The sequence below is a fragment of the Equus asinus genome, chromosome 16 (genome assembly GCF_041296235.1).
Source record: "Equus asinus isolate D_3611 breed Donkey chromosome 16, EquAss-T2T_v2, whole genome shotgun sequence".
Lineage (NCBI taxonomy): Eukaryota > Metazoa > Chordata > Mammalia > Perissodactyla > Equidae > Equus > Equus asinus.
The window spans coordinates 36,832,495-36,857,477 of record NC_091805.1 but is presented as its reverse complement, the minus strand read 5'-3'; the positions used below and the strand labels follow the sequence as shown (position 1 = coordinate 36,857,477).

The 24,983-nt window shown below is 33.1% G+C and overlaps 1 protein-coding gene across 7 annotated transcripts in view; it reads left to right on the top strand.

Annotated features, from left to right (window-relative positions):
* Nucleotides 1–24,763, top strand: part of COL11A1 (collagen type XI alpha 1 chain) — a 195,560-nt gene extending 170,797 nt beyond the window's left edge. For all 7 annotated transcript variants that reach the window (XM_070486935.1, XM_070486936.1, XM_014865260.3 and 4 more), the window contains 13 exons: nucleotides 3,102–3,155; nucleotides 3,292–3,399; nucleotides 3,887–3,940; nucleotides 11,478–11,531; nucleotides 12,425–12,532; nucleotides 13,032–13,085; nucleotides 13,190–13,225; nucleotides 13,320–13,373; nucleotides 14,899–15,148; nucleotides 18,491–18,603; nucleotides 20,027–20,095; nucleotides 21,963–22,196; nucleotides 24,032–24,763. In XM_070486935.1, coding sequence (XP_070343036.1) covers nucleotides 3,102–3,155; nucleotides 3,292–3,399; nucleotides 3,887–3,940; nucleotides 11,478–11,531; nucleotides 12,425–12,532; nucleotides 13,032–13,085; nucleotides 13,190–13,225; nucleotides 13,320–13,373; nucleotides 14,899–15,148; nucleotides 18,491–18,603; nucleotides 20,027–20,095; nucleotides 21,963–22,196; nucleotides 24,032–24,178 — 1,335 coding nt within the window. In that variant the 3' untranslated portion in view covers nucleotides 24,179–24,763. The remainder of the gene's footprint in view (nucleotides 1–3,101; nucleotides 3,156–3,291; nucleotides 3,400–3,886; nucleotides 3,941–11,477; nucleotides 11,532–12,424; nucleotides 12,533–13,031; nucleotides 13,086–13,189; nucleotides 13,226–13,319; nucleotides 13,374–14,898; nucleotides 15,149–18,490; nucleotides 18,604–20,026; nucleotides 20,096–21,962; nucleotides 22,197–24,031) is intronic.
* The last annotated feature ends 220 nt before the right edge of the window (nucleotides 24,764–24,983 follow it).

Sequence of the window (24,983 nt, the reverse complement as noted above, 5' to 3'; positions counted from 1 at the left end):
ATGAAAATGGGAAAAATGAGATAAAGAACAGAGCAAAGCCATTTAATATGGATTTCCACCATGACAGACATCAGGCATTCAAAAACAGATGAATCCTTTTGGGATGGAGAAACCCTGTGTTTGAATTACCATTTTGTGGCTGTGTTGTCATTTACTTGTGTTTAAATTCTCTAGGCTTTTCAAACTTGGATTTTCTTTTCTCCCATGCAGTAAAAGCAATATTGTTCTTATGTTGTTATACATTTGATGGCATGCTTTTTTTTTAAACCAGATATTTTTAAATCTTCTGTACTATAAATTTCAGCTGTGTAGATGCAGTCTTTTGAGATAAGACTCCATACTTTTGTGTCACTGGTTTAAGGAAAAACTTTCATAGAATAAGGAAAAGCCCATTATTCAGTTGAATTTTATAATTTCTATTCCCGAAATCCTAGTCATTATGGTTGTTTTAGGTTGCATAGATTGATATTTTAAACATAGCACTGAAATAATTTATGACTCAACATTTTATCACTAGGAAATATTGGAAGCTCTATGCTTCAATACAGAAATTCTCTTGAATAAATAGTATGAAATTAAAAAGATGTACTTAAGTTTAAATGCATATATTATTGTTAACACATTGCTGCCACCTCAAGAGACTGCAAATAGAATTTATACACTTATTTTTGGGTTGAGGCTCAAAGAATCCATAATAATATATGAAGTTACAGTGATGATATTGAGGAAATAATTACCAATGATGTATTCACTGAGTCTCTCAGAGAGAAAATGAGTTGACTGAACTCTGAGTTTGATGAAGTGTTTGATACACATTTTAAATGTGAATTTAAAAGACCGTGTGAAAGACTAACCTGTATCCACCATTAGAATATTAATATGGCATCTGAAAGGAAGAAAGTCATCCTCCTGCCTCACTTTCTTCTCACCGATTAACACCACCTCAACGACTCTCCCCAACCTCCAGCCTCAATCTCAGTTGATGATTTTGGATACAATTCATTGCAAAAATTAAAGTAAACAAATGGAAAACAAAAGTATAGGGAAAAATGAAATGCGACTTCTTAGAGACCATTAGGTTTCTTTTTTAAACTTTTTGTACTTAGGTCCGAACTTGTGCAGAAAATTTCAGCATTAGATTGAATCTTAATGCTTTTTAAGTAATAATAAAAATTCATTCATGAGTGAAAATAAAATAGTTTATAATAAAATTATAAAATTTATATGTCTTAGAAGGAATTGATTATGAATATATATTGTGTAGCTCTGTAGGCAAAAAGCACTTATTGTAGTGGGCTATCAAGCCAAGGGCCTGTTTGTGCTGATTTGAAAGTCTTCTATGAAATGCCTTAAATGAAAATATCAAGGACCCAGTATAATTAAAAGGAACAAAATTTAGATATAATGAGGATTATTATATCGTATTTGTAGCTTGAAAAATTGATGCTTTTTTTGATACCTTGAAATTATATGTTATATAACAAAATTGATTCTTTTCTACATCATTTTGTTACAAGGTTAACAAATGTCAAATTTTATACTTCACAGATGACTATGTAAATGTAAGAAGGAAATCTGAATATTAACATCTGATTATATATTACAGGATCATATCATAAAATATACTTTTAGCCAACTTTAAATTTTCCAGTTAAAACAAGTAGTTTCAAACATGGCATTTATATTTTTCAGGTATTGTAAATAGCATGTATGGGAAAAGTAATTTGTTCACATGGTATCTACGGATGTATTTTGAGAGTCTATTTTGTTTAACCTGACTCTTACATTGCCAACATGGTGAAAGTATAGGTAAAATACCTTAATGTGTAATAGTAATATCCAATAATTTTAGTTAACGATAATAACAATAGCTAATATTTGCACAGTGTTTTTTATGTCCTCGGTACTGTTATACACCATTTACATGTATCAACTCATTGAATTCTCTGACCACTCTGGGAGATAGCTACTGTTATTATCCACATTTTGCAGAGAAGTCAACTGAAGCACTGACAGAGTGTGAAACTTGTCAAATATCGCAAAGCTAGTTAGTGGCAAAACAAGGATTTGAAGCCAGGCAATCTGAGTCCAGGCTTTATGGTCGTAAGCACCAGATTCCGTGCCTGTATTTGATACTGCTACACTGGAAAGTTCACAAAATACTTTAACATATGTTATGTCATTTAACAACAGTTCTATAGCAAGAGAATTCTTATTGATAATTTATGGATGAAAGAAGTGAAGTTCAGAAATACTAATAATTTGTTAAAAGTCACACAGCTAATTAAAAAATAGAGAGAATTAGGTAAACAGATGCCTTGCAAAGATAAAAGACTATATATATATATATATACACACACACGCATATACAAAGAGCAATATTATGAATAGCTTTACGTATATATAATAATTAGCATTTCTCCATGGCAATCCATGCAGCTGTACAATAGTCATGGAAACATCAGAATATTCTTTTAAGCTTTTGGATGACATATGGAGTGTGAAGATTTTTTTCTACTTTGTTCTAATACTAGGTTTTAAAAGTTATACTATTTTCCATGCCATTTATTTATGTGAATTACGTAGTTCCAGAAAATGAAAATACGATATCTGTTGACTATCAAGATTTTAAATGTTGTGCTATTCTAGTTTGAAAATGGTCCTGTAAGAATGTATAACATGTGGATGTTCTAAGATTAAGGAAAGAGTCGGTCTTAAAACACAGAACGATGGAAGTGAAATCTGATACATTGGGTTAATTCCTTATTATACAACATAAAAAATAATATCTGACTATTAATACTCTGACTAAACCATCAGCATTCTTTTAAAAACTTTATCTTTACTGTTTCTTTACATTGATTTGATTTGATTATCTTTATTTTACTCAATCTGTGCTTTATTTCTTTTGAATATCCTAACTGAAAGTTTGTACATAAAAAGGGTTTTGATTTTTCTCATTGTATTTTGAACTAAATAGCTATAGAAAGCCACAATTTGTAGACTCTATTACAAATTAAACTGGAATGTTTGTAAATAAGTCCTCAGTTGCATTACTTTTATGTGTGATACATATTCTAAATGCAGTTTTATATTTCTAGGGTCCTCCTGGAGCTGCAGGGGCAGAGGGAAGACAAGGAGAAAAAGGTGCTAAGGTAAAATATATCTTAGAGGTCTTATGATTGAAAAGCTCATACATAGATTAAACAACATCTTTTTCAGTCCTTTTAATAAAATCATAAGATGCCTTTCCTCGTTATTAACGTGTTCACATATTTTATTTTCTAACAGGGAGAAGCAGGTGCAGAAGGTCCCGCCGGAAAAACGGGCCCAGTTGGCCCTCAGGGACCTGCTGGAAAGCCTGGTCCAGAGGGTCTTCGAGGCATCCCTGGCCCTGTGGTGAGCATCTGTGCTAAAAGATGCCGTCTTAAAATGATGTTTCATTTCTAAAAAAATGATGAGTGGAAATGTTTCTGTCAGCACTATTCCAGAAATTATGGTTTGAGTGTTTTATGGGAATTCAGTAAATATTATGTAATAATTAAAGTTAGATAATCTTAAAATATTTAAGAATGTCATTTGTTTAATAAGTTCTTGGTGAAAATCTAACTTATATAGGCAGAATAGAAAACCAAACCCTAAGATCGCAAAGATGTAAAATTTTGCTACATTCATCCATCCATAAATCCATGGGTGTGTATGTGTGTGCATGTAGGCATATAAACACAAAGTAAAAAGCCTCAAAATTGCTTACAGTATTTGTAGATGGAATTCATAGGTGATGCTTGCTTGCTTTCCTTTTGTATTTTGAAAATTAAAATAAAAAAAGAAATATGTATGTTTTTCTCAATTTAAAAAAAAAATCAATCCTGTCTATTTTCCATAGGGAGAGCAAGGTCTCCCTGGAGCCGCGGGCCAAGACGGGCCGCCTGGTCCCATGGTGAGTAGCATCTTTTCTGTTGCTTAGAAAGAGAGAATTCCTGAAACGAAATTGTTTATAAGCTAGAATTTCTCAGATTTTGTCTTATAAATTGATTTCCATTTTGTACAATATTCAAGGAAGTTTATTACTCAGACCTACAAAGAGGAAAATAATCCTAATTGATTATTTGGAAAGTACGCTTCTTGATCAGAAGATCTTTCCTTTCTTATGTGCTCTGGATGAAAAAAATATTTCCACTCTGAATAAAATGCCTCTAATGGCCCAGCCAGTTCTTTTCCAAATGTGTGGACAGTTCCCCCAAATGCACGCAATTACGCTTAGTTTCCTGGCACTTCATTTAAAAGAATCACGTTGGCACAGGCAGACAGTGATTCCTCCACCAAATAAATTGTTCTCTTCCTGAGTCATACAGGCTGAAAGATAAAATATTAACCCCCGTTAGTAGCGAGGGAAGGTATAATTATTAAAACACTCAAGCTTGGTTACTATCGTAAACTCTATGTGCAAACAACATTCGTGAGAAATAAACAAAGCATTTAGTCGACCAGCATACTGTTCATAGATGTTTATTATAGGAGCCAATGCTAGCCTCACTACAAAATTTGGGCAGAAAATGAGAATCCAAGTCTTACCTTTAAAATCATTGCTTAATAGGTGACAAATTCTATTTTATGGTAGAAATATTTGAACTTCATTGTCCAAAAATAGTTATGTATAAAGAGATTAATCAAAATAGCAAACAGTACACACAGCACTGTGCAAGTGGGTTGCAGATTGGTTTAAAGAGTCACTTTCCTCCATATAGCAATTTAAATTTGACAAAAATGCCTCTTATCATGAACATATTTACTACCTCAGAGATATAGACATACTCAGAAAGACTGCAAAACTGGGGTTCACCATCTTGAATATTCAGGAGGAATTTGGGCCATTCATTTTAGTAAAAATACCACAAACATTTTCTCTAATGTACCAAATATTTCCTAAGTGTTACGGAGATTATTGTTCTAACTTTCGCTGAAAAGATCACTTGTTTTAGTAACTGGATGAAAATTACCAAATTTTGAGGGACTTCAAGCAGGAGATTATCAAATCTGCTCATGACCCCATCTGTATAGGAACGGGGGCCTGGCTGAAGCAGGATCAGCTCCACGTCTGCACCACTATTTAGGAAATATTCTCTTTAGATATAGTAAACTCCTAACCACACAGAGTCAGAGCCTGGAAAAAAAAAAATACTTCGACTTAATGTCACCCTAAAATTTGCCAGAGATTTTTTTCTTGTTATTTCAGATTTTCCAATAAGTGTTCTGACCTTTCTCCAGATGAAATAAAAAATATCATGCTGGAGATTTCCTTCAGCTAATATTAAAAATAAAACCATCAGACGTACCACCTGATTCCAGCTTGCAAAAGTTTACCTTTCTGACTCTTAGGTAAATGTGAGTTTACAAAGCGAGGGGCTGAATAACTCAAACCCTTTTAGACGCAGAGTGAGATGAAAAGCATCAGAATTGAGCAGCACGGGTGCCATTTTTTTCTCCGGCTGCTTGTTTTATCAGAGAGTACTTAGAATGTGAAAATATTGTAGTTTTTTCCTAGGATCAAATCGTCTGACTGTGATATCTACTTTTAACGAAACTGCTCCTTGGTCCTCACGAGGTGAGGACGGTAGAGAAATCATCTTCAGGATGCCTTTTATGGCAATTTAATGAGCTTTTCAACTCAACTGAGAAAGATTTATTTTAGTAGGCAATTTTTGACCAGAGTGAGAAGTAGCATATCATGGTTATTGGTTAAGATCATCAACTCTTGAGCCAAGCTCCCTGGTTTCAAAAACAAGCAGTACCACATACTTGCTGTATGACTTTAAGAAAGTTATTCAATTTTTTTTTAAGCTTTAGGTTTCTCATCTTTAAAATGAGAACATTAATAGCATCTATCTCACAAGATGTAATGATGTTTAAATGAATTAAATAGGGATATTAATATCTTCTACTTGATGAAATTCTTATGTTAATTAAATGAGTTATTTGTAAAAACACTTAGACCATTATTTGGCACTAGTAATACCAAATAAAAAATTATTAAATGAATGAAATAATGATAAATGTTTTGAAAAATAAACAATTTCATATTCTTAGCGAAAAGTAACTAAATTTGACCTCATTCATGCATATGTATTATCAATAAACTTGTTTGTAAGTCATTGACTGTTAAATCAAATGCAAGAGACCAACAAATACAATTAAGCTTTTTACAGCAGACTATAAGGTGATATGTACTGTAGCAGAATCAAGTAGAGATGCTAGATATACTCAGAGCAGGGCTGTTAAAATGTCATTTTCTCATCTCCCCTGGGGACCCTTGCCTCATAAGTATGATTATCAAAGAAGAAAAAGAGAGGCTTAAGTATAGATAAAATGTGAGAGATGAAAATAGAAGTTTCAAAACTCATGCAAGTTTGCCTTGGTCTCTGAAATCAATCTATGTGAAATTCATCTGAGTATTTCTCCATAATGTGTTTTTCCTGGTAATAATTATAAATATATTCACACCCATGTCGAAGTCTACATAGACTTCAGAAGCATGTTTATCACCAGAGTTCTGCAACTATCTATCGGGCCTCTTTTCCCTTTCCAGAAGCTGTCTGTAACTTCCTGCTGTAGCATTCCACTGGTCAGACAAAACTGCTATGACATCCCCTTTTTCCTCAACTTTTAAATACGATTTTGCTTTTCAATAATACAATTTACTCTGCTTTCATCATTCCAGATTGGCAGCAACCTAGTTAGACAGTTGAACTCTAGCTAACAGAGCGTCAATTACCTATATAGGTAACAGTTTAATAGTTTTATATTAACCTTTGGAGTGGAAATTCTTTGTGATAGAGTGAAACAAACAGATCTTTTAATACTCTTAAAGTGGTATTTGTTGGTCTCTGCTCACTCTATGTAATCAACTCATAAAATGTTAGATATGGTATAATTTTGTACTTTATATTTTAAAAATTAGATAATTCTCATAGTAAAAATTAGTTTAAACTTCTATATATGCATGAATTTTATATATATATAGATAGATAGATTCAGAATCTCCATATGGAACTAAGGATAGCTAAATAATACATTTGAGAGCTAAAAGAAAGCTAAGGACAATGATGAGATTATATAAAGAATTTTATTTGAATTTTTCTTAAGTTGAGATGCTGATTTTTTGAGTAACTAGTTAACAAAATTTAAATGAGAATAAAATTGAGTATTTTAAAGAGAACATTAATGGCAGTTACATTCTCTCCTGTGCTGCATAGTCAAACTTAGCATGATGTAATAATTTTAAGCTAATTTTTATTTTATTTTTTAAAGGCAGGACGACCATCTGTTTTACTTTTAGGCTTTTATTTTGTTTCATATTCGTTCATTTTAATAACCTACTTGTTCCAGTGTAGCTGAAAAATCGTTCAATATCTATCTTTGGTCAAGTTTACCTTAGCATTATCATAAATTCCTTCTTTTCACGTATCTATAAATAAAATATCTGATACCATTATTTTGAATATCATAAATGCCTGAATAAATGGTAGGATGAGTTAGTTTGATTTTTTTTTAATGCGACATTTAAACTATCTGTAAACAAGGTTGAGATGTGTAACATTCCATAATGACTAAGCAGATTTAAACAACGCATTTTCTTTTCACCAAATTCAATGTTATTTCACAATATTACATTGTAAATAAAGTGGAGGATCCGCAGTTTCTTTAAACATCAATGCACTAGAGTTTTGAAATGCATAACAAAGCAAATCTTCTGTAAAGCATGCTACTGCAGGGGAGAATGTTTGTGTATTCTAGACACTTGAGAGTGTACCATTCCTGTTTTCCTGTTCACTTTATTACTTATGAATTATGTATTTCCCTAGGGTTTTTCAATTTACAATATTCTAAAGAGGAAATAGAAAATATGTATACTTGGAATAACTTTTATATGCAGAGTTGATATTTTTGATATGTTCCATGTTCAGAGGGTTATTTGTAACTGCTATCAATATCATAACTTTACCAATTGCTGTTTCCAACTGATGAAAATGATAAGAAGCTGATTTTGCTTGGCAAATTCCTCCTTAGATATAGTTATAATTTCATAAGAGATTATTAGCTTAGAGGAATTAATACTCATTTCCTCTAACTCCTTCATGAATAATATTTATAGAAACAATTTACAATGCATTATAAACATAAATAATGTCTAGAACATTTCTCATTAAGCCTGAGCAATTGAAATTCCTAGTATTTCTTCTTTTTTTGTCATTTTAGCCAGTGCTATTATAGTATGACAAGAAAGCTGATCGATAACCATCTGTGGCATATCAAAAAAGAATGATAATGATTAACATTTATATTATACTTCACTGATGCACAGCACTATTGTTGGCCTGGTTTTTCTTTCATTCTCACAATACAATGCCACAGTTATTATTAGAATACTTTTATAAATAAAGCTCACAGATAATAAGTAGTAGAGCCAAGATCGTCCAACTAATGAGTGGTAGACTTGAGACTCTGAATGAAGTATGATTGGAATGTTGATGCCCGGCGAGCAGCATCCTATCAGGTCTCTCACTCACTCACAGCAGCATTTCTGTAAAGTGTATCACATGCCTGAAAGAGTTTGAATGTGAAATGAGAAGTGAAGAAAGAAAACAATCTGGCCTAATCTTTAAAGTTTCATATTTTCAATCTAAAGAATATATTTACTTTTACCTGACACATATCAATTTTAACCAATATTCTTAAATGGTTTCTGCTACTGATAGAAATATTTGGTTCCTTCATACAATTACATTTGTATTAGACTATTTTTTCAAGCTTTTTTACGTCACCTTGTTCTAACATATAGTCCTTAGCATCTGTCCTGATGGTGACATGACCTTGAGAAAATATTTGATTGTTTCCATTATTCATTTATATTATTCCTTTAAAAATATGCTATTGGGCAATATTATTTTCCTAGATGATAATTTGCCAGGCATTTCTGATAAGATCAGAAAAAAGTAGATGTAAAATATATTCCCTTACTTTTATTTTTTATTTATTTATTTATTTTTTGAGGAAGATTAGCCCTGAGCTAACAACTGCTGCCAATCCTCCTCTTTTTGCTGAGGACGACTAGCCCTGAGCTAACATCCGTGCCCATCTTCCTCTACTTTATATGTGGGACGCCTGCCACAGCATGGCTTGCCAAGTGGTTCCATGTCCGCAGCTGAGATCCAGGCTGACGAACCCCAGGCCACCGAAGCAGAACGTGCGCACTTAACCTCTGCACCACCGGGCTGGCCCCGCCCTTAATTTTAAAATTTACTAAATTAGTAGTACTGGATAGGTAATGTTTTTATTTTAACATCAGTGAGATCCTTTACGCTGTTCTGATTTACATATTGATTTAACTGGATTTAGGACCTAATGCCACAAAGCTGTGTTTCTCAAACCTTAAAGAATATCAAACCTATGAAACAGATTGCTGGTCTCCAACTCCAGAATTTCTTTCAGATTCAGTTGATCTGGAAAAGACCTAAGATTTTGCTTTTCTAATAAGTTCACAGATGATGCTTATGCTGCTGGTCTGAGGACCACACTTTGAGATCCCCTATGAGAGAGTATTAAACTAAATGAAAGTCCAGTGTTCTAACCCAGCCTTAGAATATGCTTGAAAGTGAATTTGGTAATTTCTTTGTAGTCTCCTTTTTGTTTGCAAAGATTTAACAAGATGGCATGATTGTTTATTTTTATACAAAAGAGAATCTAAACGGAATTAACATAAATTTACCTCTGAAGATTAATAATTTTCTCCTCATTAAAAGAATATTATTAGGTGCATTCACATTTAAAATTGCAATACTTTCTATGAAAATCTATCTGTCTGATCTATTCTTAATAGAATGATGTATGGAAATTGTCCACTTTGATATGAATACTTACAGAATTTCAAATTCGTTCATGAATTAAAACAAATATAAATATATTTAATAATAACCCCAAATACTATTAGTACAAATTTGTGCTAACACTATTCTTACTTTCCCCTGATCTTTAGGATTTCAGTTTGAAGAGTAGACTTGAGAAACTCAGGAATGGAAAGAACCCCATCTCCTCAATTTCACAGTAGCCCCGTGAAGTAGGAATTATAATCTGTGGTTTACAGATGCGAAAGCTGAAGTTCTCTTTGGTTAGCTAATTTAAATTGCTAATAAGAGAAGCTGGCTTCTATCCCAAGTCTATGCTATTTTGAACCCCGTACTTTTCACATTACATCATGCTGCTTGGATCAAATCCATGGTTCTTCATACTTTAAATTCACAAAGATGATGGATTGAGACTTAATGTGCTCTTTCACACTGAAGACTCAGAGAGTCTAGCTAGAGAGGAAAAAATTTACTCACGGTAACCTTTAGAAGATACAATAGTGAAGACTCATGCTATAGCCTGGTAAAAGTTAAAGCAGTTTGCTTTCTAAATACCGCGTTAAAATCATTATTGAAATGATAATTCAAACCATCTAAGTAATTCAAACTCGTAGAGAAACCGTATGAATATTTTGCCTTTGTTTGCTGCCTTACTTGTTGCAGGCAGTAGGGAGCTACATTTTGCAGCATTATCTGCTCTCTGATTCCATCAATCACATACTTACAAACCATCTTTTAGTGTCAGTTACAACTTCTTATGACAGAATCTGTTGCCTGCATAGTTTCACTTGTTGTAATTGCAGAACAAGGATCTTATATTTTGTGTTGCCTTCGATTTGAAGTACGCTGACTCTTATGTAAAAGAAGTTTGTTAAAAAGTCATCAATACGAATATTTCCATGGGTGGGGGTCAGGACTAACAGTTGCTAAAGTCACACTGTGATTTTCATAAGAATATAATTTAGCATAGACAGATAAATGCCTTATCCTTGGTCCATAAAAAGGGTTGTTATTAAAATAGAGATAAGATTATATGAAAAAAGTAAATTCCCTTATTATTGAGTTTATAAATCATTTAGATGAGAGATTCAATTCAGAAATTACAGCTAAAAACGCTATCTCGGGAGTTTACTTAGGAAACGTGGTTATCAAAGGTAGATTAATTGCCAAAAGTTTATTAAAGTTTTTTAAAAAATTTTACTGGAAATATTGTAAGCTTTAAATCTGGCACTGAAATATTTCACTGAATGGATGTATAATTTGGGAACACCTTCTAAAATTAGTTTAATTAAAAATTTATCCTTTCTTCTCAATTGAATTAAATCATGTCCTATTTCTAACTTCATATTTATTTAATCAAATTATCAATATTATGTTTTAGCATTATGGGTAAATATTAAGCTATGGAGTTTTAAACATACAAAATTATTTAGAATCCTGAAAAATAAATACCATTCATTATTAATTATTTTTGAACTCTATCATATTATCAAAACCAAACTTGCCCTATGGCTAGTAGCATGATTCTCTAATTCAAACCTATTCTATGTATATTTATTATTTCTCATTATTTAGGGACCTCCTGGCTTACCTGGTCTCAAAGGTGACCCCGGCTCTAAGGGTGAGAAGGTGAGAATAAAAGAATGTGTTATTACAATTTTGATATCTTAATAACAGAGGCATTAATTTTGCAGATTAAAATGACTCAAAAGGAAATTTCAAATATCTGTGTCATTCTAACCAGGGAAAAAGCTGTCAATCCTTAGCTTGCTAGATGAATTCAGAGAAAATAAAATATACAAAGTAATAGTGGAAAATGTACCAGAATTCAGTGTTATATTTTCTCAATGTCCCCTTGTAGGAACCATATGGAGAAAGCATATGGTTATACTAAAATAACTAATCAGAAAATAAACAGATGGGGTAGCAAAATGCCCATTTTTATGTTTTTAAACATGAAAATAAAAAATTTAAACTAGAATATCTTTCAAATACTAACTTGATCTCCCAGAAGGTATGCTGAGTTACACCAACAATTTTTAAAAAACAAGCCTTTTTAGAGTGGCATTCATATATTTTGGATTATTTTTGTCTCCAAATGTCTCTTACAGACTGCAGAATCTCTCTGAAGAATAGAAATAATTTTGTATAAAATAAGATGCTTGTTAAAATAATGAATTTTCAGTTGTTTATTTCACCACTATTACAAGTGGTCTAGATTGGTCTTTTAGTTGACGGAATTCCCTTGAAGTAAATGAAACACTGAAGATGATATTTTTAGAAAGCATTTTGTTCTATAATACTCCCAACCCTTAGTACAGGTCTCTCTTAATGTAAGCAGTAAATGATCCTATTGGGTGAGGGGAAAGAGGTTCTTAATCCTGTATTCCATTTAGAAAGGGTTAACGTTATCTACATTTTTTATGTCTCATAAATTCAATGTGCAACTATTTCATGACTATAATTTAATATATGGTTGAAATTTATATATTGTTAAAATTTCTGTTCTCTGCCTTACAAAGGGACATCCTGGTTTAATTGGCCTGATTGGTCCTCCAGGAGAACAAGGTGAAAAGGGTGACAGAGGACTCCCTGGAACTCAGGGATCTCCGGGAGCAAAGGGAGATGGAGTGAGTAAAGATATAAATTATTTTCCTGCTTCTTTCCAATCGTAAACACACACATACTTGCACACATTCCTTTAAACAAGACCAAGGAAGTGATTTAGAGTATCTTTATTCTAATTTCCTTCAGCCAATGATGTTTTCAAAAAGAAATTTATTTAACCTTAGAGTAAATAAATTAAGAATATGACTTATGTTACAAATCATAAAAATTACAGCTCAGTAGTTAATTACACAAACATTTATTGAGTCCCCCACACATACAACTCATTATTCTGAAGTCTGCAGGAATATAAAAATATGTATAGACATTACAGCAAAATTTTTTTAAAAAAACCCAATAGAGATTATCTTGCAAAAGTTATTTCTTAGATTCACAATGAAAAATTTGGGGCTATGCTTGTGTATTTTTGCATTTCTAAATTTTGCAATGTGTGTTGTTATGCAAAATGTGAAAATGGCATAACTGGGAAAAACTTTTTAATTTGCATGATTCTCTCTATAGGGAATTCCAGGTCCTGCTGGTCCCATAGGACCACCTGGTCCTCCAGGCTTACCGGTAAGTACAAGAAAAAAGAATTTTACAAAGTAAACTTATAAATACACCAAAGAGACACAAATTCTCCAGATTTTTATTTGTACCTTTGCCTTTGCATTTTCTAGGGTCCTCAAGGTCCAAAGGGTACCAAAGGGTCTACAGTAAGTACTTTTCTCATTGGCATTTTAATTTTTCAGTGAAGCCTACTCAAATGCCTTGTTCTCTATTTATCTTCTTCTTTTTTCTTTCTAACAGGGACCTGCTGGCCAGAAAGGTGACAGTGGTCTTCCAGGGCCTCCTGGGCCTCCAGTAAGTAACAAGAATGATGTTCTGGCCATTAACATTCTGAGACTGCAAATAATTTCCTGAATTTATAAGAAAGATGAAAAAGCACATTCTGTCAAAGTGCTGATTTTCTACGAAATAGCAATTACATTAATTAAGTAATCAGGTCTACATGCCAAGACTTGTCTTTTAGTTGGTTTCACTCTTTGAATATAGAGATACCTTAACTACATATTCTAATAATCTTGTTTTTATTAGTTTTTCAAGAAAATCATATATTTTTATGTCACATTTTCATGAAAGCAACTGGTTGTATGCCACAAAGATACATTTATACCTGACACTAGGAATAAAGACAAAAGTTCAGATGCTTGGCATTTTTTTCCTACTGCATATAATTATAATAATAAAAGCAATAATAGTTACCATTTAGTAATACTGACATTTTCCAGGCTTCACACAACCACTAAATGATAGATCCATGTAAAAGAAAATTTAGTCTCCTTTGTTGAGCTTGTTTCTAAACTATATGTGTATTAGTTTGCCAAGTCTGCCATAATAAAGTACCACAAACCAGGTGGCTTAAACGACAGGAATGCATTGTCTAACAGTTCTAGAGACCACAAGTCCTAGAGCAAAGTGTTGTTGGTCCTTCTGAGGGCTGTGTGGGAGAGATCTGCTCAGACCTCTCTCCTGGGCTTGTAGACGGCGGTTTCCTCCTTGTGTCTCTTCACATCCTCTTCTGTCTATGCATGTCTCTGCGCTCAAACTTTCCCTTTTTGTAAGGTTACCAGTCATACTGGAATAGGACCTACCCTAATGCCCTCATTTTTACTTAACTAGTTATGTCTACAGTGACCCAACTTTCAATCTTATTCTGAGGTACTGGTGCTTAGGATTCCTATAAATGAATTTTTGTGGGACACAATTCAACCCATAAGAATATGGATTAACTATTTGATGTAGAGCTACTCTTATACATATGTAAATTCAAGTCTGGTTGCATTTCTTTTAAGTTTGTTAATTTATAAAGATTTAAGTTATAAATATTTGAAACAAACTAATGCATATTTTTAAAAGTTTAATATTTCATTATATAAATTATAATCAACACAATAGACAACTCATTAGATAGCACAAGAACTTTAAAATGGTGTTTTAATCTTCAGAGACTAAAATCTAATAGTAGAGATAGACCATGTAAATTAGAACTAATTAATAAATAATAAAAACGTATAAAACATATGTCTACACAAATCTGTGCTATATTACTTGTATAGAAAAAGGTTCAGAAATTATCTAATTGTCTGCCTACCTCAATATCTCCAATAGATTCTTTTTAAAAGAACTTACAAAGTGTATATACAAGGAAATATATATATACACGTATATATAGTAGCAATTAGAGAAAACATTGAAAATAGGGAAGACATTGAAAAGCTAAATCAACTATAGTTGTTTTTATAACAATGACATAACCAATAATAACTAATATCTGCAGTATGTTTTACCTTAGTAAACGATTACATACACATGATCTCTTTTACAGGGTCCCCCTGGTGAAGTCATTCAGCCTTTACCAATCTTGTCACCCAAAAAAACAAGAAGACATACTGAAAGCATGCAAGCAGACACAGGTGATAATATTCTTGATTACTCTGATGGAATGGAGGAAATATTTGGTTCCCTCAATTCCCTGAAACAAGACATCGAGCATATGAAGTTTCCAGTGGGTACTCAGACCAACCCAGCCCGAACTTGCAAAGACCTGCAACTAAGCCATCCTGATTTCCCAGATGGTATGTTAATAATACATGACAGAGCAAATGTACTGAGCCTCTAAGTTACTGAGGTGCATTGTCAGCTCATTAATTCTAGTTAAATGTTTAATATTGTCTCTAAATAAAACTAAAGCAAATGATTATTAATTCCAGTCTTGTAGACGGAAAAAGTCATTGACCCTGTGTAATTCAAGGACTGCTTTGGAAAATCCTTGTCTTTTAAACAAGATTTCATTAAATTATGACAAGATCACTTTTGGATGATTGTAGATAACACAAATGCATTTTGCCTTGTAACAACTATCATAGAATGAGTTTTATGTGTGCACACAAATGTGCATATTAATAGATAATTATTTATATCCTATATCTTAACTTACTTTACATTAATTTGAGTAAAATTAACATGATTAAGTAGCATAACTGAATCATATTTGATGTATCAGTTCGGCAATGATTCGGTAAACAGAATATTTAAGAATTAGGATGGCTTGAGGCAAAAATGTATTTCATTGATCCACAAATAACCAGAACACCTGTGAAAATTTATTTGTACTAATAATCTGGATAATTTATTATACCTACTATTTAACAAAACCTTTACATACCCTTCTGAGAAGGAAATAGTTTCAAGTATCCTAAGTTAGTTGACCAAACTCATACAATTACTAAACTAACAGGGGACAGATCTTTATCTGATTTTGAATCTCCCACTTTATGTGGAAATGCTTTGCCACTCTTTTTTACTCTCAGGACAATATTATTTTGCATTATCAATCATATAGTGAATGTTATGATGGAGATCTAAATAGCTCGGTACAGATAGAAAAGTTTAATGCAATTCCAAAACAACCACCACCATGAGGAAAGAATGTCGTAAAATCCTATCTTAATCCAGCACAGCCTGTTAAAACTGAAACACAGGTAGTTATTAAGGATCCTATACAAACTGATATCCAAGGTCTTCAAATTTATAATGTGTTTATTCAAAAAAGATATGTTTAGTTCGATATCAATTCAGTGATTTATAAGGAGAATGACGCAGACTTCTGATTTAGGTGACTAAGGTAATCATGCATAATTGAAAATCAAACGTAAGAGATGACAGCATGTACTGAGTTATAAAACAACATATGATTCATTAGAACCTGAGCAGTCAAGAAAAATTTTGTAAATTTTGGGAATGGAAAGCTCATTGTGGACTATAATTCCCTGTGGCTTCCATATAATAACTAGCTTTATTAATTCTTTAATGTGTTAATTAATTACGTTTACTCATTTATTTATTTAGCAGTGCCACGCACTATTCTTCATGCAGAGATTCACAGATAAACAGAAGAGATGATGCCCTCAAGCTACTATTATCTAATAATGGAGACAGGAAAATCATAAGTATTAATAATAGCATATTATGACAGATATTATGAAGAAAACTGGTTATTTAGATAATTACGATAATTCCATTTTGGGTAAATAGGATGTTAACATTTGAGGAGGTGACATTTAAGCCGAAGAGATGAAGATAAAGCTGAAGCTTAAAGAGTTAGCCAGTCATATGAAGAATCAAAACAGTATTCCAGGCAGAGGAGATGGGATATTTGCAAAACTTTAATACAATAAGAGCTTATTGTCTTCAAAGGACTGAAAGTAAGCCTTTATGGCTGAAAAATAGTGAGCAAAGTGGAAAAAGACTTGAAGTGATTTGGAAGGAAGCAAGATAGAATCAAAGGAGGCTTGGTTAAGAAGATGTCAGACTAATCTAAGCAAGAGATTATGGTGGCCTGATTTAGGGATGTGATGTAGAAATAGGAGATGAATAAATCAGAGACAAATTGAATATGGTATCCACAGTATACTGAATTTATTGAACAAAGGTATCTTAGTAATTAAGCTATTAATATGTTATTTAAAAGAATATATAATGACAGTGTTAACTGAATCAAACAAAATAAAAATAATGCTTACCATGTAATTCAAAATTTATACATTCCTAAAAACCATAAGAAATAGCAAAAATTAAGAGTGATTATTCTGGTTGGTAAAACCTTGGATGATTTTTGTTTTCTTGTATATTTTTTTCTGAGAATTTGAATTTGTTCCAGATGTGAATTTGTTAATGGTGTAATCCAAAAAAGTGTAAATGTTTTTGTTAAATAACACATTTCGAGTTACTGACATATAGTAGAAGCTTAGTGTCTATTAGAGTACTTTCCCTGTTTATACACACTGGTAGCAAAAGTTAAAGCAGATTGGCACTGGATTCTCAAAATTTTAAAATGTTAAAAGTTCATAACCAGCGGATTGACATAGTTCAAAATCATATTTGAAAGGAAGTGACAGCATGAAAAATGGTGGGAGGGAAGCAAAGTAATCATACATGTATATCAATTCTGACTCCCAATAATGCTCATTAACAAAACCATGTTGTTATTTATCTAAAGAATATCTTATGTTACTCCCAGTACTAACCATCTTTACTCACCGAACAGGAAATTAATGATCATGGTCATTCACATGATAAGATTTGTTTTGCACCATTTAGATAATGGCACTAATAGCAAACTGCATTTAAATATATAAAATAGACCTTCTTAGGATCCCATTCAAAGGGAGAGTGCATTTACTACAAAAGAAGTTTTTCCTATAAAGTAGTACAAAAGTATGATCCTTGAGGCTAGGTAGATAACTATCACCTCCATTATTACAGATGTATAAACCAAGAAAAATATATTAATCACTATACTCAGATTACTTAAGTAGTAAATAATACATATGGGATTTAGGGTTGAGTATATGTGATTCCAATGTACATGCAATTTATTACACAGATAAATAAAATGCTAATATTTGAGGAGGTGCTATTTAAGCTGAAACCTAAAAGTAATAGGCATGATAAGAATTAAAGAGGGTGTTCCAAGCAGAGTGCATGGGGGCATTTGCAGAGCTTTGAGGCAGACAAGACAAGGGATCACTGTTTAACTATTCAAACATATACCCCCGTATGACCAAAAGCATAAAAGGAATTCATCTAGGAAAAGGTCCGTGAATATTCACTTTTCCTTATTTCTCTAATAAAATTTGATATATAATACATTTGATTTTTTTTCCTGCTTTTTCTCCCCAAATCCCCCCAGTACATAGTTGTATATTTTAGTTGTGGGTCGTTCTATGTGTGGCATGTGGGATGCTGCCTCAGCGTGGCCTGACAAGCCGTGCCATGTCCGTGCCCAGGATCCAAACCAGTAAAACCGTGGGCCGCCTGAAGTGGAGCGCATGAACTTAACGACTCAGCCCTGAGCCGGCCCCTGATTTTTGATATAAATATATTTTTATATGATATATTTCTTTTCCTCCTTCTAGGTGAATATTGGATTGATCCTAACCAAGGTTGCTCAGGAGATTCCTTCAAAGTTTACTGTAATTTCACGTCTGGTGGCGAGACTTGCATTTATCCAGACAGAAAATCTGAGGGAGTAAGTACCAATCTGTTTTGTGGTGACTGTTGACAGTTTCTGCCATGTTTTTGCAACATTGAACTAAACAGGAAAATTATACTGTCATATTTTCATTTATCTGCTTTTCTTACAGGGTAATTAGAGCGTTTCATTTGCATAAACATGAATAAGGCACCAAAGTGATGCAGAGAGTTAACAAATACTTCTCTCCTTTATTTTTTACCCAGATGTATTCTTTATGCACCTGCTTGCTCTCTAAAATTCTATCGCTTTCCATGACACAGCACAGCTGATTCTCAGTTTTTAGTGCATGTATAATATTCTTCATTCCCATTGCCACGTGGTAAAATTCACAGCTGTATATTATGCTCAAAATATACAATTTTATGAAGAATTCATCTTTTACATAAGATAACAGTATTCTCTGGACTTGTGTATTTTTTAAATGTTTAATCTCTTCAAACACATTTCTTGATGTTTCACCTAGCAGTATCAATATATTTGAGTTCTATCTTTAAAGCTAAAGGCAAATTATTAATAAAAGGAAAAATCTTTTACTAGCATAATTATATTCTCCAAACGTTTTCTATGTGGGAAATTTCACTTTTATTTGTGTTCTTTTAATAAATTACATCCTCTTAGTAAATGGTCTGGGCATACAGAGGCACAGAAACTCTTTAAGGCAGCTTCATGTGTGGCTACTCTCTTGAGGAGAGAAGTTAAGTTTGTAAGCAAAGGATGGGCAGTGAGGGCAGAAGACAAAGCAACTTCTGTTTCCCAGCCCCTCGACATGTGGCGAAGCAAAATAAAGCTCCTCTAGCCCCCAAAGAAATGTGGGAAAATGGAAAATGCCTCTTCTTACACTGATTACTCAAATTCCCTATAGTGAGGCTTTACATACCCTTATATTTTGCTGATTTTTCAAAGCAAAACAACAAATGCAGATCTATAACAGATTCTAAACATCCTTCCTAGCAAGAAATGATTAGGCTTGCTTTTTGCCAGTGACTTTTCTATAGCATCTCGCCCTTAGTGGCTGGCTGGATACTGTCAGGATGCCTCCCTTGACTGTGGAATACTGATGGAACCTGCCTGGATGGCTGATGCCAAGGCATTTCAAGGGTTTCCTTTGCAAAGGGTTACCTAAGTGTTCCACCAGTGTCCACTACAGCCCTTAGTATGCCCTTGCTGGGTTATTTTCCCACCTTCTTCTTTTTGAGCAGTTAAAGAAAACAGGAAGAAAATGACTCGATCTTCACTAAATGAGAACTCACAGGATCTATGTCAAATTTTGTTCTTTATCTCATTCTGTGTAATCCGTGGTAGACCATTTTAAAAGCTCTTTAGCATCTTAGTCTTATTGAAGATTACTGATATATACATAAACAATATTGCTCATAATTTTTCCCTACATTCTAATTTTCCTGTTCCTTTGCAACAGGTGAGAATTTCATCATGGCCAAAGGAGAAACCAGGAAGCTGGTTTAGTGAATTTAAGAGAGGAAAACTGGTATGTTATTACCTAAACATGAAATGCTTTATCCTGAACTTTACAAATGAAGCTCAAATTATATATCTGTAGACCTTGACTGTGAAAGTCTAAATTATACTAAGCAGGATTCCGTGTGTTCTCTGGTTTGCTCATCTATGTCTCTTAGTCCACTACGGTATTTTAGAGAAGTCTAAAATTTTTGTATCGAAATAAATGGAAATATGCCCAATTTACTAAAATAATATGATCAAATAAAATATGCATTTTATTAAATACTTGAGATAGACATCATAAAAATGGATTATGTTAGAAATATCAGGTACAGAGCATATATTATCTATTTAGTGTCTCTGACTCCAAATATTTCATTTTCTTTTTGCTTGAAACCTAATTTATTCTTTGTTTTCCATTTCAACAAAAACATTTGGAATATGAAATGTTTTTTCTGATTGTTACATTTGGTGATAAAATGAACTGACTGGCCTGACCCTTTATTTTTATTATAGCACAAGTTTACTTAGATATTTCCATACAATTACCAGTTCACTGTTCATAATTTTCTAGAGATATTTTAAGATTGGGTGCCAAAACTAAATTTGTATTTAAAAACTGTTTTAAAGTATATATGTTTAAAATATTAATTAGAATGTATTCAAATTAAAGTTTCTCACTTATCCAGATAATTTTTCAATTTAATGTTCTTTTAAAAAGTCATTATTTTTCATTGCTGACCATTTTTGCAGTCATTATCCTATGCAAACCCACAACAACTTTTCGTAAAGTTTTTCACTGGATGTAATTCTCTAGTTCAGTCTTTAAGTTGTATATTAAACATCCATGTTACATTTTTATCTATGTATGTGTCAAAAATTACATACACAGAACTGTGTGTAGGGTTTTATTTGTTTTGTTTTTCTTAGAATACATTTTCCTAATAGTTTTGTTCTCCAACCTTACGAGGATCCTCATCATCTGAACTGTTAATCAGTAAGGATTAAGTAAAATCAACAATAAGGAAGAAAGTCATAGATAACTGCCTTTACACTGACTTAATCTATAATCTGGTGAATTCCTTAATTATTTTTTTTAAATCTAGGTTTATTTCTTTCAGCTGACCCCAGATATTTCAATTATATCCAATAAAACAGTTTACGAATTTGATAAAAGAGACAGTTTTTAGTAATTTGCAATTAAGACTATTTTTTTGCTTGAAATACAGAGTAAATATTTACTGACTCAACAAATAATCACTTGCATTGTCTCAGGCTTTATGCTGGGTGCTGGTGAAACAGTGGTGAATAAGCACATTACTTAAGAATGGACAAACAGGCAGGTTTGTACTGAAAATCAGACCAAAAAGACCGTAGAAGACTATGACCTCAAAATGAAAAATGCAGGAATAATGTTTAAAGATTTGGGTTAGGTAGACATACTATGAAATTTTTTAAAGGAATAGGCAAAATTCAACAACATAAAAATAGTTAACCTTTGCATTGCACTGAGATTCTTGAGTTTTCATTGTTTCACTATTCTACCACTCTAATATTTAAAAAGATAGAAAATATCATGAAAGATTGGAAACAAAAGCATTTTCTTTTTGCAACCTTTACTGATTAGGGAACTGAAACATGGAAATAAAGTGATGTTTTTCAAAGATAAGTACTGCTTACAGTAACCCAGGTGGAAGTACAATCTTGATTTCATAAAATCCTGTCCCTAGGTCTTCTGACTCTCCATGCATACTTTCTTTCATTAAGTTAAAATGGGTCTGTTGAGTAATCTGCATGCTTCTGGATTACAGTTCCCTCTGCATAATAATTTTATTTTTATATAACATAAAAGAGGAAAAGAGTCTTTACATATCTTTTTAATCTTTCATTCCCAGCTTTCATATTTAGATGTTGAAGGCAATTCCATTAACATGGTGCAAATGACATTCCTGAAACTGCTGACTGCCTCTGCTCGGCAAAATTTCACCTACAACTGTCACCAGTCAGTAGCCTGGTATGATGTGTCATCAGGAAGCTACGACAAAGCACTTCGATTCCTGGGATCAAATGATGAGGAGATGTCCTATGACAATAACCCTTACATCAAAGCGCTGTACGATGGCTGTGCGGTGAGTAAGATCTCCGCTTGCCTTCTCTCACAGAGGGGAGAGGCAGCACGGAAGCATCTCAGCTTGGCCTGACTCAGATTTCTCTCATGAAATGCGTGTCAGGGGTTATTAAGATTTGATGCTTAACATTGACATATTAAAATATATATTAGAAACTGCTAATGTTCACACACACAAACAGAAACTCTGAAACATACATGTAGACATTTTTAAAGCTATAACAGAAGGTAATCTGGATCATGTGTTATTTTTATGGACTTACTCCTGACATTTGATTAGTATTACAGCTAATTATTCTTGAAGTGAAGAAAAAATCAGAAACTTTGTTTCATTTGCCTCCTTAATCTGAGATTCTAAAGTGAGAGCTAAAGGAATCATTATTATACTGTTTATGCCATGGATTATTCTGATTCCTGTGTTTGGGTTACGAGGGGCTTGTTCATTGGTACTATGTAACACCAGTTTAGGACATTATGATTGTTTTTGTTATTTTTCTCTTCTGGAACGATCTTTTTCACACATATGGGAATTCCACATAAGAAAATGAGCCCATAGAGCACCCTAAAAAGCTGATTGTTTTAGCCAAGTGTTGATGACTGAAGAGAATCACAATTACAAATAAATAGGCCCATGCCTTCAACAAAGTGATAGAGGACAAGTAGATGAAAGAAGAGAAAATGGAACAAATTAAAGGAACAAGTGTTTTGGAAGGATTTCCCAATAGTAATATATTGATGATTATTTACAAAACTAATATAAGCAGCAAAAATGTTTTGACTCCTCCTACATTATAATTCCTATACTATATTCAAAGTTTTCTTAAGAAAATTTGACTACATATATCTTAATTATAATTATAATGGTAAGTATGGTTTTTACGTAGGGTATGACCCAATATCAACATCAATTTCCTTTCCTTCTTTTTTTTTCCCCCGAGGTAGCTTGTAACCTGCCTGAACATAGAGAGTTTTTTGGGTTTTTTCAGGGGAAGATTAGCCCTAAGCTAACATCTGTTGCCAATCTTCCTCCTTTTTCTTCCTTGTTCTCCCTCAAAACCCCAGTACATAGCTGTGTATAGTTTTAAATTCTTCTAGTTCTTCTATGCGATCTGCCACCACAGCATGGCTACTAACAGATGCGTGGTGCGAGTTCGCACCCGGGAATTGAACCCGGGCTGCCAAAGTGGAACGTGCCCAATTTTAACTGCTAGGCCATCAGGGCTGGCTCTCAACATCAATTTTCATAGTAAACTGTTTTTATCAACTCAATAAGATTCTCTGCAAGTCTGCAATATATCAGAGTATTATAGTTGAGTAATTACAGCTAAATATTAAATGTAATTGTTAACATTGTTCAATTTTTTAAAAATTGTTCAAAATTTAAAACTAACATGTCATCAGTGATAGCAAGCAGAGTTAATTATTACATAGAGGGGCCACCCCGTGGCTGAGTGGTTAAGTTTGCATGTTCCGCTTCGGCAGCCAGGGGTTTCGCCACTTCGGATCCTGGGTGTGCACATGGCACCACTCAGGCCACGCTGAGGCGGCATCCCACATGCCACAAGGAGAAGGACCCACAACTGAAATATACAACTGTGTACTTGGGGGGTTTGGGGAGAAAAAGCAGAAAAAAAAAAAAAGGAGATTGGCAACAGTTGTTAGCTGAGGTGCCAATCTTTAAAAAAAACATTATTACATAGATAACAGCAAATTTTTCTTTTTTGCTCTCTTCTTTCTTAGCTTCTTACCTCCATTCAGAGGCTTAAGAAAAAAATAGCGTGTATGTTAAAAATATGAAATGATTGTATAACTTTTTATTTCTGCTTAACTTTACAGTCCAGAAAAGGCTATGAAAAGACTGTGATTGAAATCAACACACCGAAAATTGATCAAGTACCTATTGTTGATGTAATGATCAATGACTTTGGTGATCAGAATCAGAAGTTTGGATTTGAAGTTGGTCCTGTTTGTTTTCTTGGCTAAGATTAGGACAAAGAACATAAGAAATCAACAGAAATTATACCTTGGTGCCACCAATCCATTTTATGCCACATGCAAGTTTTGAATAAGGATAATATAGAAAACAACTTGCTAAGTATATGTGTACCAATTAGGAAATACTGATGCCCTTGTGGGGGCAGAATCACATGACAAAAGGTTTGAAAATCATAAAAATATAAGATAGTGTGGCTGAGATGGAAACAGGCCTTATTTTTTATTCCCCATTTTCATCTCTTCTTTCCCTATTTGGATTTCTTTGGTGCTATAGAAAAAGAAAAGAGAGAAAAATATATATTCATAAAAGATATGGTGCTCATTCCCATCCATTAAGGATGTGCTAAAACAGTGTGTTTAATAAATTGTAATTATTTTGTGTACAGTTCTATACTGTTATCTATGTGTCCATTTCCAAAACTTGCACGTGCCTCTGAATTCCATCTGACTCTAACTTTATGACAATTGCAGAACTATGATGGCAATAAATATATGTATGATGAAAAAATAAAGTTGTAATTTCTGATGACTCTAATTCCCTTTCTTTGATTAATAATAAAATGCCTTTGTATATATTGATGTTGAAGAGTTCAATTATTTGATGTCGCCAAGAAATTTCTCAGAGGGCAAAAACCCGGAAGACGTTTGGAAGCACACTCCGATCAGCTCTTCTCTGCTGACAGTAACTTTGCTGAATTTCAGCCGGAAATATCATGCATTTGATGCTTTATTCAATGCTATACCTCAACCTTTTTCTTTTCAGAGTCCAGGATTTCACAGGATACCTGTATAT